This window comes from Saccostrea echinata, unplaced genomic scaffold (assembly GCF_033153115.1).
Source record: "Saccostrea echinata isolate AGI-Se365-2 ecotype Australia unplaced genomic scaffold, CSIRO_AGI_Sech_v1 ptg000009l, whole genome shotgun sequence".
Lineage (NCBI taxonomy): Eukaryota > Metazoa > Mollusca > Bivalvia > Ostreida > Ostreidae > Saccostrea > Saccostrea echinata.
Window position 1 is genome coordinate 20,695,710 of NW_026889758.1, and position 15,702 is coordinate 20,711,411.

At 35.1% G+C, this 15,702-nt stretch overlaps 1 protein-coding gene across 1 annotated transcript; it reads left to right on the forward strand.

The window, feature by feature from the left end:
• Positions 1-2,787: 2,787 nt before the first annotated feature.
• LOC133182522 (ubiquitin-like protein 7) lies at positions 2,788-15,534 on the forward strand (the record flags this gene model as incomplete). Its single annotated transcript, XM_061317368.1, has 10 exons — positions 2,788-2,902; positions 5,765-5,884; positions 6,853-6,932; positions 7,214-7,298; positions 12,433-12,490; positions 12,794-12,894; positions 14,553-14,620; positions 14,713-14,793; positions 15,062-15,145; positions 15,249-15,534. Coding segments are annotated over 10 exons (933 nt in total), but the record flags the coding sequence as incomplete, so codon positions are not given.
• Positions 15,535-15,702: the final 168 nt, after the last annotated feature.

The window sequence follows — 15,702 nt, forward strand, 5'->3', positions numbered from 1 at the left end:
TCAGACTCAGTTCTATATAGGGTGTCGGTGAAGTCATGGGCCTCATACTCAATACTATATGGGTTGTCGATGAAGTCATGGGCCTCATACTCATTACTATATAGGGTGTCAGTGAAGTCACGGGTCTCAGACTCAGTTCTATATAGGGTTTCGGTGAAGTCACGGGTCTCAGACTCAGTTCTATATAGGGTGTCCTTGAAGTCACTGGCCTCATACTCAGTTTTATATATGGTGTCGGTGAAGTCACGGGCCTCAGACTCAGTTCTATATAGGGTGTCGGTGAAGTCACGGGCCTCAGACTCAGTTCTATTTAAGGTGTCGTTGAAGTCACGGGCCTCAGACTCAGTTCTATATAGGGTGTTGGTGAAGTCACGGGCCTCAGACTCAGTTCTATGTAGGGTGTCGGTGAAGTCACGGGCCTCAGACTCAGTTCTATTTAAGGTGTCGGTGAAGTCACGGGCCTCAGACTCAGTTCTATATAGGGTGTCGGTGAAGTCACGGGCCTCATACTGAGTTTTATATAGGATGTTGGTGAAGTCACGGGCCTCAGACTCAGTTCTATATAGGGTGAAGTCATGGGCCTCATACTCAATACTATATGGGGTGTCGATGAAGTCATGGGCGTCATACTCATTACTATATAGGGTGTCGGTGAAGTCACGGGCCTCAGACTCAGTTCTATATAGGGTGTCGCTGAAGTCATGGGCCTCATACTCAATACTATATGGGTTGTCGATGAAGTCATGGGCCTCATACTCATTACTATAAAGGGTGTCAGTGAAGTCACGAGTCTCAGACTCAGTTCTATATAGGGTTTCGGTGAAGTCATGGGTCTCAGACTCAGTTCTATATAGGGTGTCGTTGAAGTCACGGGCCTCAGACTCAGTTCTATTATACTTCTATATAGGGTGTCGGTGAAGTCACGGGCCTCAGACTCAGTTCTATATAGGGTGTCGGTGAAGTCACGGGCCTCAGACTCAGTTCTATATAGGGTGTCGGTGAAATCATGGGCCTCAGACTCAGTTCTATATAAGGTGTCGGTGAAGTCACAGGTCTCAGACCCAGTTCTATATAGGATGTCGGTGAAGTCAAGGGCCTCAGACTCAGTTTTATATAGGATGTCGTTGAAGTCACGGGCCTCAGACTCAGTTCTATATAGGGTGAAGTCATGGGCCTCATACTCAATACTATATGGGGTGTCGATGAAGTCATGGGCGTCATACTCATTACTATATAGGGTGTCGGTGAAGTCACGGGCCTCAGACTCAGTTCTATATAGGGTTTCGTTGAAGTCACGGGCTCAGACTCAGTTCTATTATACTTCTATATAGGGTGTCGGTGAAGTCACGGGCCTCATACTCAGTTTTATATAGGGTGTCGGTGATGTCACGGACCTCAGACTCAGTTCTATATAGGGTGTCGGTGAAGTCACGGGCCTCAGACTCAGTTCTATATAGGGTGTCGTTGAAGTCACGGGCCTCAGACTCAGTTCTATTATACTTCTATATAGGGTGTTGGTGTAGTCACGGGCCTCATACTCAGTTCTATATAGGGTGTCGGTGATGTCACGGACCTCAGACTCAGTTCTATATAGGGTGTCGGTGAAGTCACGGGCCTTAGACACAGTTCTATATAAGGTGTCGGTGAAGTACGTCACGGGCCTCAGACTCAGTTCTATATAGGGTGTCGGTGAAGTCACGGGCCTCAGACTCAGTTCTATACATGTATAGGGAGTTGGTGAAGTTACGGGCCTCAGACTCAGTTCTATATAGGGTGTCATTGAAATCACGGGCCTCTTACTCAGTACTTGATCTTGATATAACAAGATTGTCATATTTCTGGTTTGAACAATGTCATGCATACATAGGGCAATATGAACTATTTTCTTTGAAATCAGTAGGTGATTTCAAGAATTTTTTGGGTGACTCTCAACCCTTCCCCTTTTTTCTCTGAGTTTATATTATTTAGTATACATAAAATTAGTCTGTGCTGTTTGTACATGTAATTGTACATGTATAATCATGAATGCTTGTTGTTTGTGATGCCTGAACGGGCCCTGATTTGGAAATAAGGAATCTATCTTTCTGATAGAATATGATACATCCCCCTTATTTGGATATGAATTTCTGAAAAAATAATATGTGCATTTTTTATGTCTGTTTAATTTTTTAAATAAAGGTCTCTTTTTTAAAACTGAATTATAAATTAGTTTTTAAAGTTAAAAACTTTCCATAGAACTTTTTAAAGTCTATATTTCCTCTCCGTAATTAATTTTCTTAAAAGAAAATAATTCGTAAATTTGCAACGGGCTTAGAAAGTTTAAATAGATCTAATATGAAAATGTCATTTATTGATAACATGTAACTTACTATAAGTTAGTCTATTAAATAGATTACATGTTTCGAAGATATGGGCATATTTCATAAAATTAACATTTCCGTCCGGAAAAATACTAATCTTTTAAAACAAATCTTATACTTACCACGACACATATTGACATCCCGTGCTGATTGAAAGTACTTCAACTGTTCAATGAATTGCTGAAGGATTTCCTCTGACAAAACCCAACCTCGTATACACTTTTCGTCTCTACTTTCTAATCTAATCCCTGTTACCGATTCTGCCATTGAAGATATTTACACATAGCCTGATCACTTTCAAATGAATGATTGTCGATAGCTCGGCTGCAAGTTAAAAGCGAAAGTAAAAATGACGTATGCATTTTTTGTGTACTTGACTTCACGGGCTTCCGGTTGTTTCAGATAACGGGCTTATAGATTTTCCCGTATAGAAACGGGAAAGTCAGAGAAAGTAAAGATCAGCTCTGTAAATTTTAAAGGTTCAGTTAAACAGCTCAAAGAGGGAATTTCAAAGAAAATAAAAACGTCTGATACAGAGTTTGGTAAGACTTCGACGTTGTGCTCAGCTGACTGCAGTGCACAACCTGTAGCATAAGTTTGAACGACCTGTTAAGTCTAAAGCGTTTAATAGTTTCATAAAGTACAGTATTGTATTTCAACTTAGCCTTTTCATTGCCAATCTGCAATTTATGACAGCGACAAATTGCTGGGCTTGGATACAAAGTCGTCATGCAACCTTTAACATCATCAGTATTCTCAAGAGAGAAGTAGACAGGCATGCATGGGCCTACATCCATGGATATGGCTATGCCTGTCTACAGTCTAGACGAACTCCAAAAACAGAGTTCCCGGAAGTAAGAAATTGAGACTGAAAAAGACTCCGAAAATAGAGTCCGCGCATGCGCACACGCACAAAAAATGGCGATTTTTCGGCAAAAATGATAGGTCTACAAAAACTGTCTGTGCAAAGTTTTGAAAAGTATGGCAATTATGCCAGTACTCAGTATTGCTAAATAAAAGACTTCGGAAGAGATCGTATTTGTCAGATTTTTTATTTGCAAAAAAGGAGATTTTTACTTTCAAAGTTGATGTTTGAAGTCAGGTCAATTACAGAGAAAATGATATGCTTGAGAAGTAAATATGCATAATAAAAGGGATATATATGCAAAATGGGACAATATATATTGTAACTGTTAAAAACTTGACTGAATTTTACACATAAATTAGCATTCCGGTATTTTTATTTGTGTACGACATCTGAATTGAACACGCAAGTTCTTACCGTCGTTATTTACTGATTTTTTTATCACATACGAACAGATATTATTATGAAAACCTTTTTAAAACTATTAGCTATCAATATGAAATCTTTAAAAACCACTCTTCTAGAAATTAAGGTCACAACTTGTCTTCGAAAAATGAACCTGTGAATATATCTGCTCCGAGGTGAAAAATACGCATTTTCTAATTGAAATAAATACAAGCTGGGTGTCTTCAAAAACAAATAAAAGCACCTATATTGTATGAACAACATAAAATTTAAATCAAGGAGGCAATAAATCAAATAAGAAAATAATTCTTACCGGCAGTATTGAATTCGATGTCATATATCCAATTTACTACTATGCAAGAGTTTGAAGCAATGAATAAGTCAATATCCAAAAAATAATTTAATAAATATAATTATCCATTCAACAAAAATTAAAATAAAGTCACAATGCACTAAATACAGCCATTATGCAGCCGTATATTTGGAGAAAGCGAACGACAACCCATCGTTTGTTTACATCGGAGGCCATTTTGCCGCAATGCATGATGGAGCCAAAGACTTCGTTTTCGGAGTTCACGCCGTTTTTAGAGTTCGTCTAGACTGGTCTATATCTCTAGAGACTTTAGAGAATAGTTAATTGGTACTGCAGAGGAAAGATGAGATAAACTCTGCTTCAAATGTGTACCAGTACTTTTTGTCGAATGTATGTTAATTTGTTCACCCAAAAACACCTTTTTCCTTGACACCATTTGCCCTAATTCTCATTTGCTTAGATCTGTATGCTCTAAAACTTGATCACCCAAGGTCCATTTGCCTTTATTTTATATGATTTTATTTTGAATGTGAAAGTCAGTTAATTTCCTAATTTATGTTGATGTTATGTACATAATATTTACAACAGGGTGAACAGGATATAGGGCAACTGGACTCATGCAAACAGAGAGAAAGGACAAATGGACAGATACCCTTTATGTCCCAAGTAGAACAAACTATTTGTAGGAATGAAACAGTTCAACGCGGTATCGATTCACCGCGGCATTTTTTCTTGGTTTGATACACGGTGCAAAATCTCTACCTTTCGGTTCAGTTCATTTTTCGGTCGGGATCGTTATTCAGTCGGGTTTGTCGTAAGGTAAAACATGTTACTCAGTATAAGTAAGTATAGGAAACGTAAATTATTGAGGACTGATAGTTTGTAAAATAATTTTTGACAGTCAAATAATTCTAATCAATTCTTCTAGTCAATATGCAAATAAAATTCGTAAATTAAGTGACTAGATTTAGTTAAAGAAAGCTTGAAACAACATTCACTTGAATTTATTTCCTTCTATCAAAATGTATTGTATCGAATATAACTGTACCGAGACAAAATTATACAATATGTATTGAACAGTGAAGGAGGTGTATCGTTTCACCCCTAACTATTTAGATCATTTCAAGTGTGTGGGCCTGGATAACAATAACCAATAACTTTACATCAACTCAAATCATTAGATGCATAACCGTTTACTGGACAGGGTTCGTCACTAACATTTTTAGGCTTTAGTCTGGCTGGACTAGTGCTTCTTTACTCTTACTAGTCCACACACTATTTTATGAGTCCGTCGAACAAAGGAAAATCAATGTTTTGTAATGATTAATTTAAAAATAAATATTACAATGAACTTTTTATACTTTTATGAAATAAACAAAGTGCCAAGAAGCTAGAAAGCTAAAAATACAAATAGGTTTACCAGTAAAAGTTGTCGAGAATCGAATAGCAGTATTTTATTCATTTTTGTTTTCCAGAAATTTTTAATGGTATGTTTGGACTACCAGGTAATTAGCCACAGATTTTATTAGTCCGAATGAAAATGTATTAGTCTGAGACTAACTGACTAATGTATTAGTGTTGAACCCTGCTGGAATTTGATTTTGTTGGAGAGGGTGGGGGGGGGGTGCTATCAGATTTTTACTGATATGACAACCTTAGTTTTTTTGTTAACTGTTGAAGATAGATTATTGAAAACTTTGTAAAAAATAATACTAAATGAAAAATGTAACAAACAGAAATAGGAACTTTTAAAATGTTTATGTTTATATATTGCTGTGTCTCGTATTATCATTTAATGTCTTGAATTTTATGTTTCAACAGAGGTCATATACTGTGGACAGTGTTTAGATGAACAAAAGCCTGTGGATGCATATGGATTAAGAGATGGAGTCACCTTGTACGTGGTAAAAAAGTACAAAAAGGAGCCTACAAAATCACCAGGTAGGAATGGCTTAAGATTCTGTGAGGCTAGTCAACAGAGAATCTGTAAAAATACTGGTACACGGTATTATTTAGACTGGTACCATATAGTGTATGATCCTTGGAGAAGATAAATTAGTATATGCCAACTCATTGACTTGCTTTGTGTATTCATCAGTTTTTGAATTTGAAAATTTTTGATGATTGGTATTGATATGGTTACTTACAAGAATTTGTGGGTGCCCTGTACTGGTAGTAATCACTCTGTTTATCTGTTATTCTGTCTGTTTGTAAACAATTTTTCATAATGCTACTCCTGCAGTTTTAGTCTGATTCCTATATAAAGTGGTATACACAAGTGTAACAGTTTTTAATTTCAAGAAACATTGATGCTATGATTAAATTGAAAATAGAAATTTTTGTGAATTTCTTTCAAAATGCTTCTCCACCTACAGTCTTCACTGTTTTGGTCTGATTGCAATAAAACATTAATTTATTAAATACAAGTGAGTCATTTTGAAAGTGGAATTAAAATACATAGTTACTTGATGTCCAGCTGCCTTTTATTTTCAAAATCAATTTGGTATAAAATTATTAAGACTATTTTGATATTGTATAATTTTATATTTTTACCAGGTATTTTTGTGTGTGTGTCATGTTGCACAAAGATGACAGTTGGTTACAATAAAGTTGTACGAGCTAATAAAAAACAATATACTGATTAGTATTTTGATGTTTTATTAGACTGTGGCTTAGTTCATCATTCATTAAAAAATATAACGAGCAATTAAATTTTGACTGTCAATGTTTAGAAATTGTTTACAAAAAGCACCTCTAAATCCATAAAATACTTTTAGTGATTTAATTGATACCTTCTATGAAAACCCAGCGGGGTATTTGTCCATTTCGGACAAGTTCTAGTTTAGATTTTGTAGTGTCTATACATAACTGCTACTTTTTTTCCAATCATTTTTATGAACTTTTTTTAGAAAAGATGTCTGACATGGCTATGAGACAGCTGGTGGTGACGTTGCAATCTGCATTGTTAAATCCTTCATGTAAAAACACTGTGAGTGACCATTTATTATTCATTCCTTCATGTAAAAACACTATGAGTGAAAATTTACTCAAATGAAATAGTCTGCAAAAGTGTTGATATGATGGCCTTTGGGTTCTAAGTTTGATAATTTTCATTTTAGAAATTTTGCATACCATATCTGAAAACTTTGGCAGTCATCTGTCCATTATTTATTACTCCTTTGAAGAATGAGTGACAAGTTGAAATATTGACAACCACTTGCCAATTGTTAATTGAGTAAGAAATTCAAATACCGTAATTGTCAATTTCAGATAGAAAGGATCTTAAACAGCCCAGAGGCATTGGAGCGTTTGATATCTGCCACTCCGGGGCTGGAGAGTGATCCAGTTGCTCTATGTAAGTCATCAACATCAAATTGATTTGTTACACATCCACATCGCCCTTTCATGAACTGTAAACGTGGATATTTACATGTGTTGTTAATTACGAGAATTAGTAACTAGCACGTTATGCATGGGGGTAAATTCCTCAATTCCAAAATTATTAGGGATGTCAACGAATATGCGAACATTCGAATATTCATTCGATGAGTTGATATTCGAATATGAATTTAAGATTTGAATATTCAGTGTTTTTCAGATTCCACAAAAAAATAATAGATTTTAATAAGAACAATGCTGGAATTATCCCCATTTTATTTACTAGCGATCCCCTGATTTATTTCACTACTTTCTTATCTTATAGATCTAAATTATTTCATTTTGAGTAAGTATAAAAGAAATAAACAAGCATTATTAATGTATAACACAAAAAGTACTTTCAATAGTTTAATATGATCGGATCTAGAATCGAGGACAATGAAATGAAACCCTTCTTGAATGTCTAAAAGACGTGAAGAGTGTACTTATGAAAATAAATTTTATTGATCATTTAAATACACCTTCCATAGAATCAGCCTGTAATATTGTAAAGGGCTGAAATTCAGAATAATGCATCAATTACTTGATTATCTCTGGATGAATATTTTCCTAAACTTCAAAATCATTTATATCGGGAAATTAATGACCTAGGACAATTGTCTGTGGAAGTGTTTGTTTATATTTTCAAAACATTGTATCAAACATTATATTATATCTCTTATTAATCAGATAATTGTACTTAATTACGTGTATTTAAAACTGAAGAATAAACGACAATCTTTCCCCTAGTTAGATCACTGGTTCTTCAGTTTGAGCTTGTATACATATCATTTGTTAAAATTATATTTCGGTTGTATACACTTAAATCAATTATTTATTTCAACATTTAAGAAATAATGTATCATTTTTAAACATCTATCGGGATATAAATACGGGTTGGACACGAGATCAAATTCCATAAAGCCCGAAGGGCTTTATGGTAAATTTGATCTCGTACCAACCCGTATTTATATCCCGATAGATGTTTAAAAATGATACATTATTACTTATATTTACATTTATGACTTATTCATATTTTATATTTTCCTGATAACAATCTTTAACGCGTGAAATGTTTTATTTTTCAAACTCAACGGCACGTATTTGATCCATTGATTGTGCGTCGACCCTTTATGACGTCACTGAGAAATTACGTCGAACGTTTATGACGCGAGGAACCCGTGTTTATACGGATATAGATACGCGTTGCTCTTAATAGTGTTATATAAAAGAAAACATTTGCAAATGTAAATATTGACAAATATCAAATGTAGAATTCCTTATTGTATACCTACAAAAGTCTACATCCAATTTTACTTCCAAATACCGACACAACACCTGCCATGAGAGTTTGATGATGTGCATTTGAAATAAACCAGATTTCATTTATTTTATCGAATATTAGAATATATTTGAATACTTTCATTGAATATTCGAATATGAATTATTGACAAAATTGACATCCCTAAAAATTATGTATTGTGAATCTTAGCAAACATTTTTTAATCAAATTAAAATAATAACAAAAGAATTGCTTGTGTTTTCTTAGTTTCAACTGTTGGACTTTGCATCTAAAACAGAATAAAACAAGCATAAAGGCATAGGTATACTGGGTGATATTTATGCGAAATCTTTCTTAGTGTATTTAATGTACATTACCCCCATACGTAAATTCCATGTTTACAGTACCTTAGGTAAAGGTAAAAATGTTCTGTTTTCTTTTTTTTCTTCACAATATCAAAACTAACTGGCAACTGATAGGACTCGATACTAATTGAAAAGTAAATTTTGGTGTTTTTCAACTCTCAAAAATCCTTTTTTAGCTCTTCTGAGCCAAAGGCTTAAAGAGCTAATGCTATGGCCATCTGTGCGGTGTGCGTAAACTTTTTAGAATATGGGCCATACCAAGAACCCCTTGGCCAATTATCGTCAAATTTGTTACAGGGTATCCTTGGCCCAAGGGCTCCAATTTATACTAAAACTAGGGTTGTGCTCTTTAAACAAGGGGAGATAATTAGGAAAATAGAAACAAAAGTACTGGTTGCTAAAAAATCTTCTTCTCAAGAATCACTGAAAAGGATGAGGATATGTTGTAAATTAAAATTTGCGCGGGGAATCCCCCTGGGGCAAAGGGCGTGGTCTCAAGGTCACTTCAAAGTTGACCAAAAATAACATTTTATTAAAATGTTGATATTTTGCTTACTATAAGGACTAGGATCATCAAATCTTGTCAGTTGATGCATCTAAGGACTTCTTATCATGTTGACTCAGAAGTAGGTCATGGTGACCTACTTTTCAAATTTTGCGGATATTCTTTTTCAAAATGATTTAGAGGCATATTTTAAACAATTTAGGGCTTACGATCATCAATCAAAACAATTAAGGTCATTAATTTTAATACTGAGAGGTTTAGAATCATTAACTCTTGTAAGATGATGCATCTTGGGGCCATAAAACATATTTATTAAAAAGTAGGTCACAGTGACCTACTTTTTGAACTTTGCAGGCATTCAATTTCAAAGCATTTTAGAGGCATAATTTGGACATTTTAAGGCCTATGATTATATTACTTTGTAAGTTGATGCATCTTGGATCCTCGTAAAACGTCAACTGAAAAGTAGGTCACCGTCACCTACTTGTGAAATTTTATGGCTATATTTAAATATTTAGGGTACTATTTGGCTTAGAATCATCAAAATTTTTCAGTTGATGTATCTTGGGTCCTCAGAGTAGGTCGACTGAAAAGTAGGTCACCGTGACCTACTTTTCAATTTATATGACTATAACTAAATATTTCAAGTACTAATTGTCTTAGAATCATCAAACTTTGTCAGTTGATGCATCTTGGGTCCTTGGAGTTGGTCAACTGAAAAGTAGGTCACCGTGACCTACTTTTCAATTTTTATGACTATAATTAAATATTTCGGGAACTAATTGGCCTAGAATTATTAAACTTTGTCAGTTGCATCTTTGGTCATCGGAGTAGGTCAACTGAAAAGTAGGTTACCGTGACCTACTTTTGAAAATTTATGGCTTTAATTAAATATTTCAGGTACTGATTGGTGTAAGTCGACTGAAAAGTAGGTCACGGTGACCTACTTTTGAAATTTTATTGCTTTATTTAAATATTTTTAGGTACTAGTTGGCTTAGAATCACCAAACTTTGTCAGTTGATGCATCTTAGGTCCGTGGAGTTAGTCAACTGAAAAGGAGGTCACTGTGACCTATTTTTGAAATTTTATGGCTTTATTTAAAAATATCAGGTTCTAATTGGCTTAGAATCATCAAACTTTGTCAGTTGATGCATCTTGGGTCCTCAAAGTATGTCTCATCTGAAAAGTAGGTCACTGTGACCTACTTTTGAAATGTTATGGTTATAATTTTAAAAATAATTTAGATATTGATTGGCTTAGAATCATCAAACTTAGTTGATGCATCTGGGTCCTCAGAGAATGACAAGTGATAAGTAGGTCACCATGACCTACTCTCGGGTACTAATTGGCTTAGAATCATCTTGGGTTCTCAAAGTGTTTCATCTAAAATGTAGGTCATGATGACCTACCTTTGGAATTTCAAGGCTTTATCTAAATATACAGGATACTTAGAGGCTTCAAATAGAAGTGATAGGTTGTACAGTCTATCAGAAGAGCGATTCAAGGCCCTTGGGCCTCTTGTTAATATATGCTAAATAAATGCAAAATGTGAACAGAAAAAAGTGATGTTTTTAGCTCTACTGGTTAGAGACCAGAAATGTTTATGCCATAGAAAGATGTCTGTCATACATCAGTCTGTCATCCATCAGTCAATCTCTGTCTGCTTGTTCAACATGCCACTCCTCCTACAGTTTTGGTTTGACTCAATAAAATTTCTTACGCAATTAGACTACACCAAGATACATAATTCTGTCACAGGTACTTGTGGACAGGACACCCCCCCCCATTCAACCCTAGGTTTGTTGGACATTTTTTTCACAAATTATATTTATTGCACTTATTCATCATGTGTACCATAGGAAAACATCATTAAAACCCCCAAAATAATCGTTCCACACAAAAATACCCCACTATACATTATAAGGGAGAAAGGTATGCCAATCTGGTTTGTTTACGTTGTACCCCCGCTGGTCTTTCTGGTTAAAAAACATGTTTATATTTTATTTCAACCTAAAATGTCGATTCACATTGTCTCTACATATATTTCTGTCTTAGTTTATGCTATCGGATTGACTCTGCATCTCGTAAGAATCCCACAATTAATCCTTAAACAGCATTGCAGTCAGTACGTTGAAAAATCCTTAGGTAAGCGCAATGGAAGTGCATAGAGGATATATTACCTATTATGATAACACCTGAGAGAGATTATTACGTCAGGCCAAAACTCTCTTGGGGGGGGGGGGGGTCCTGTCCACAAGTACCTGTGAATTTTGTGTATCTGTTTATAAAGCTTTTTACTCTTCTATAGTATTTGGTCTGAACTTAAGAAAGCTTGGTTAATAAGTATGTTATTAAGTCAATGTACACAATTCTTTATATCAATTTTTAGCTCACCCTGATTCTTTATTAATAAAAATACTGTAAACTAACTATTGTTTGCCTGTGAGAAATATCCCTGAGTTACCGGTACACAATCTTTTCCCCGCGAATAATTCTTGTCGCAAATCATTACTTTTTATTTTGTTTTTGAGTAGAACGTCTTCTCAGTGCAAAAATTGTCATGGATAGATTTCAAACTGACGAATTGCAAATAAAAGATGATCATGTCGTGAATAATACTTAGTTGATTCAAAATACTCCTCTTCCTACAGTTTTGGTCTTAGTAAATCTTGGTACAAGCTTAGAAGACAATAGGAAACATAATTGTGTAAATGTAAGCCAAAATAAAAGTGTCCAGTGCAAATTTATAGGTACATTTTATAAATCTGCAGAGCTTCAGTCTCATCAGAGACTTCTGATTTTTTTTTTGGGAGGGGGGGGGTTAATGTTTTGTACGTGTATGTTTTACTATGATTCATTTAGTATGTAGTTATAGTTAGCTTCCTGGTACATTTATGTAATTTTTATTTTACTTTTCAGCCATGTTGCAAGATCAAGAACTCTTAGCTATTTTGGCTCATCCTGAAAACATAAAAGAGTAGGTACTTTGTATAATTAAGATTGGTCTAAAGTCAGATTTGGTTAGAAGTGTACATGTATATATATATGCATGTGTGTAGTTGTCACTAAATATTTCATTTGAGGTACGATGGACACAAAATACATGTAATTCCTAAATCTTCCTTGTTGATTAAGGTTTTACTGCAGGGAGCTTAACTGTCAGAGCTAAAAAATGTTCTGAAATGGGAAATGACTCTTGGATACAATTATAAATGTCAAAGGCAGAAAAAGGCCCTTACTGCATACATTTTGTAAATTTTAACTTTTTTTTTAATTACAGAGTGGTAAACAAACACCCAGCCTTTGGACAAGCAGCCATGACCGTTTGTCAGATGGTGAATGAGGAGGGCTCTGGTCGAGACTCCGACAGAATTACAACAGGTAGGCAGCTGTCATCAGAGGTAATGATTATTTATAACATTTATTCAGTAATGAAAACACAGCAGAAAAGGCATTACCGGTAATTGAAAAACAATAACAAATAAATATAAACTAAAAACAAGAGGCCCATGGGCCACATCGCTCACCTGAGCACATTGGCTAGGAAAAAAAGCAAAAATCAGTACAGTATTGAAAAGTTTACAGGGAGGGGGGTGTTGAATTTTAAACTACCTGATGATGCTTTCATATCAAAATAACAAATGGCTTTGTTGTTCTTGAGCAGCAGATTTTTTCCCCATATATTCATTTGTAAAAATTTGATCCCCCATTGTGGCCCCACCCTACCCCCGGGGGCCCTCATTTGAACAAATTTCATTCTACACTACCCAAAGATGCCTCCATATCAATTTTGACTAATCATGGCTTTTCTGTTCTTGAGAAAAAGACTTTTTCCTATATATTCCTCTGTAAACTTTGATCACCCATTGTGGCCCCAACCTATCCCCGGGGTAATGATTTGAACAAACTTGAATCTTCACTATCTGAGGATGCTTCCATATAAATATGACCAATCATGGCTTTACTGTTTTTTAAGAAGAAGATTTTAGAGATATTTTCCTATATATTTCTATGTAAAACTTTGATTCCTCTTTGTGGCCCCATCCTACCCCCGGGGGTTATGATTTGAACAAATTTGAATCTTCACTACCTGAGGATGCTTCCATATAAATATGACCAATCATGGCTTTACTGTTTTTAAGAAGAAGATTTTTAGAGATATTTTCCTATATATTTCTATGTAAAACTTGGATCCCTCATTGTGGCCCCATCCTACCCCCGGGGGTCATGCTTTGAACAAACTTGAATCTTCACTACCTGAGGATGCTTCCATATAAATATGACCAATCATGGCTTTGCTGTTCTTAAGAAGAAGATTTTTAAAGATATTTTCCTATATATTTCTATGTAAAACTTGGATCCCCCATTGTGGCCCCACCCTACCCCCGGGGGTCATGCTTTGAACAAACTTGAATCTACACTACCTGAGGATGCTTCCTTATAAATATGATCAATCTTGGCTTTACTGTTCTTAAGAAGAAGATTTTTAAAGATACATGTATTTTCCTATATATTTCTATGTAAAACTTGGATCCCTCATTGTGGCCCCACCCTACCCCCGGGGATCATGATTTGAACAAACTTGAATCTACACTACCTGAGGATGTTTCACGTAAGTTTCATCTTTCCTGGCCCAGTGGTTCTTGAGAAGAAGATTTTTAAATGATGCCATTATTTTTTTCACTAATTCCTAATTATCTCCCCTTGAAAGAGGGCGTGGCCCTTCATTTAAACAAACTTGAATCCCCTTTACCCAAGGATGCTTTGTGGCAAGTTTGGTTGAATTTGGCCCAGTGGTTCTTGAGAAGAAGATGAAAATGTGAAAAGTTTACAACAACAACAACAACGCCAACGACAACAACGACGACAGAATGGACAAATTTTGATCAGAAAAGCTCACTTGAGCCTTTGGCTCAGGTGAGCTAAAAAGTTATTGTTTGGTTGTTCTGATAAAAAAAGCATCAGGTTGTGATTGTTTCTTTCTAAAGTAGCTCATACCATGTTGATTTATTAAATCTTGTGTATATTTTTGATTTCAGGCTCATTCTACCTGGATCAAATGTCTGATGATGAAGATGACTCAATATCAAACAGACCTGGTCCCAGTGTATGTACATATATCTACTTTCCATCAGTAGAGCATTTTCTATTTATAAATCCAAAGTCTGTATGTTCTTTAATCAATACTAATTATCATAGTCTGGTGGAATCACGGCATCACAATTAGCAGCAGCCTTAGCATCAGCCACAGGGGTATCACCAGGGGGAGCCACAAGTCAAGTAGGTCAATCAGAGTCAAGTAATCAAATAATGGAAGAACTGATAGAACAACTTTATATTGAAGAGTTGCATATGAAATATTTGTATCTCAATGTAAAATAGATATTTGATCTGCTCATGCAGAGTGAAATATGTTAGTGGATCAAACAATTAATGGCTTGTACATGTAACTCAAAAAAATGTAATGAAAATAAATCAATAGAACATACCATTGTTTTGCGTTTTTAATTAGATAACAAAGTGACTAAAAGTTTTATGTTTGTTGCAGCCATTGCCTAACATCTTACCAGGTGCAATAACAGCAGATTTCTTCCAGCAAGCCATAAGGCAAGCCCAGGAGTCAACAAATGAGGTAAACACGAAGCTTTCATTATGACAAAGAAACAAATCACACTTATGACAGCACCATTTTTAACAAACCAATTTCCTCAAGTTAAAATATTTGTTGTATTTAGGGCCCCATATTACAAACACAGCTACAACAGCTGAGAGACATGGGAATCACAGATGAGGCTTTGGCCAGGCGAGCTCTACAGGCCACAGGTGGCGACCTTCAGGCAGCACTGGATATGTTGTTTGGGGATGGACAGTTCTAATTGTCAGATATACTACTACTGAAACAAATTCTGGATTATTGTCTTAAGTTTTAAATTTTGTCAGTACTAAAAGTTACAAGCAATTTATTTAGATGTATGCATGTGTGTACTTACTTTATAATGAATTGTTATAAATACATCTACAGTTATAGTCTTTTCTTTTTTCCCCATAAATATGGTATTACATTATATTCACCCTAACAACTGCATAAATGGTGGAAAAGATGATCATATCATGATTTGTAGGAAAAATGTTTTATTCAAGATTCGAAATTTGCAGTTGATATCATACAAATGTTCCACTCATTTTTTT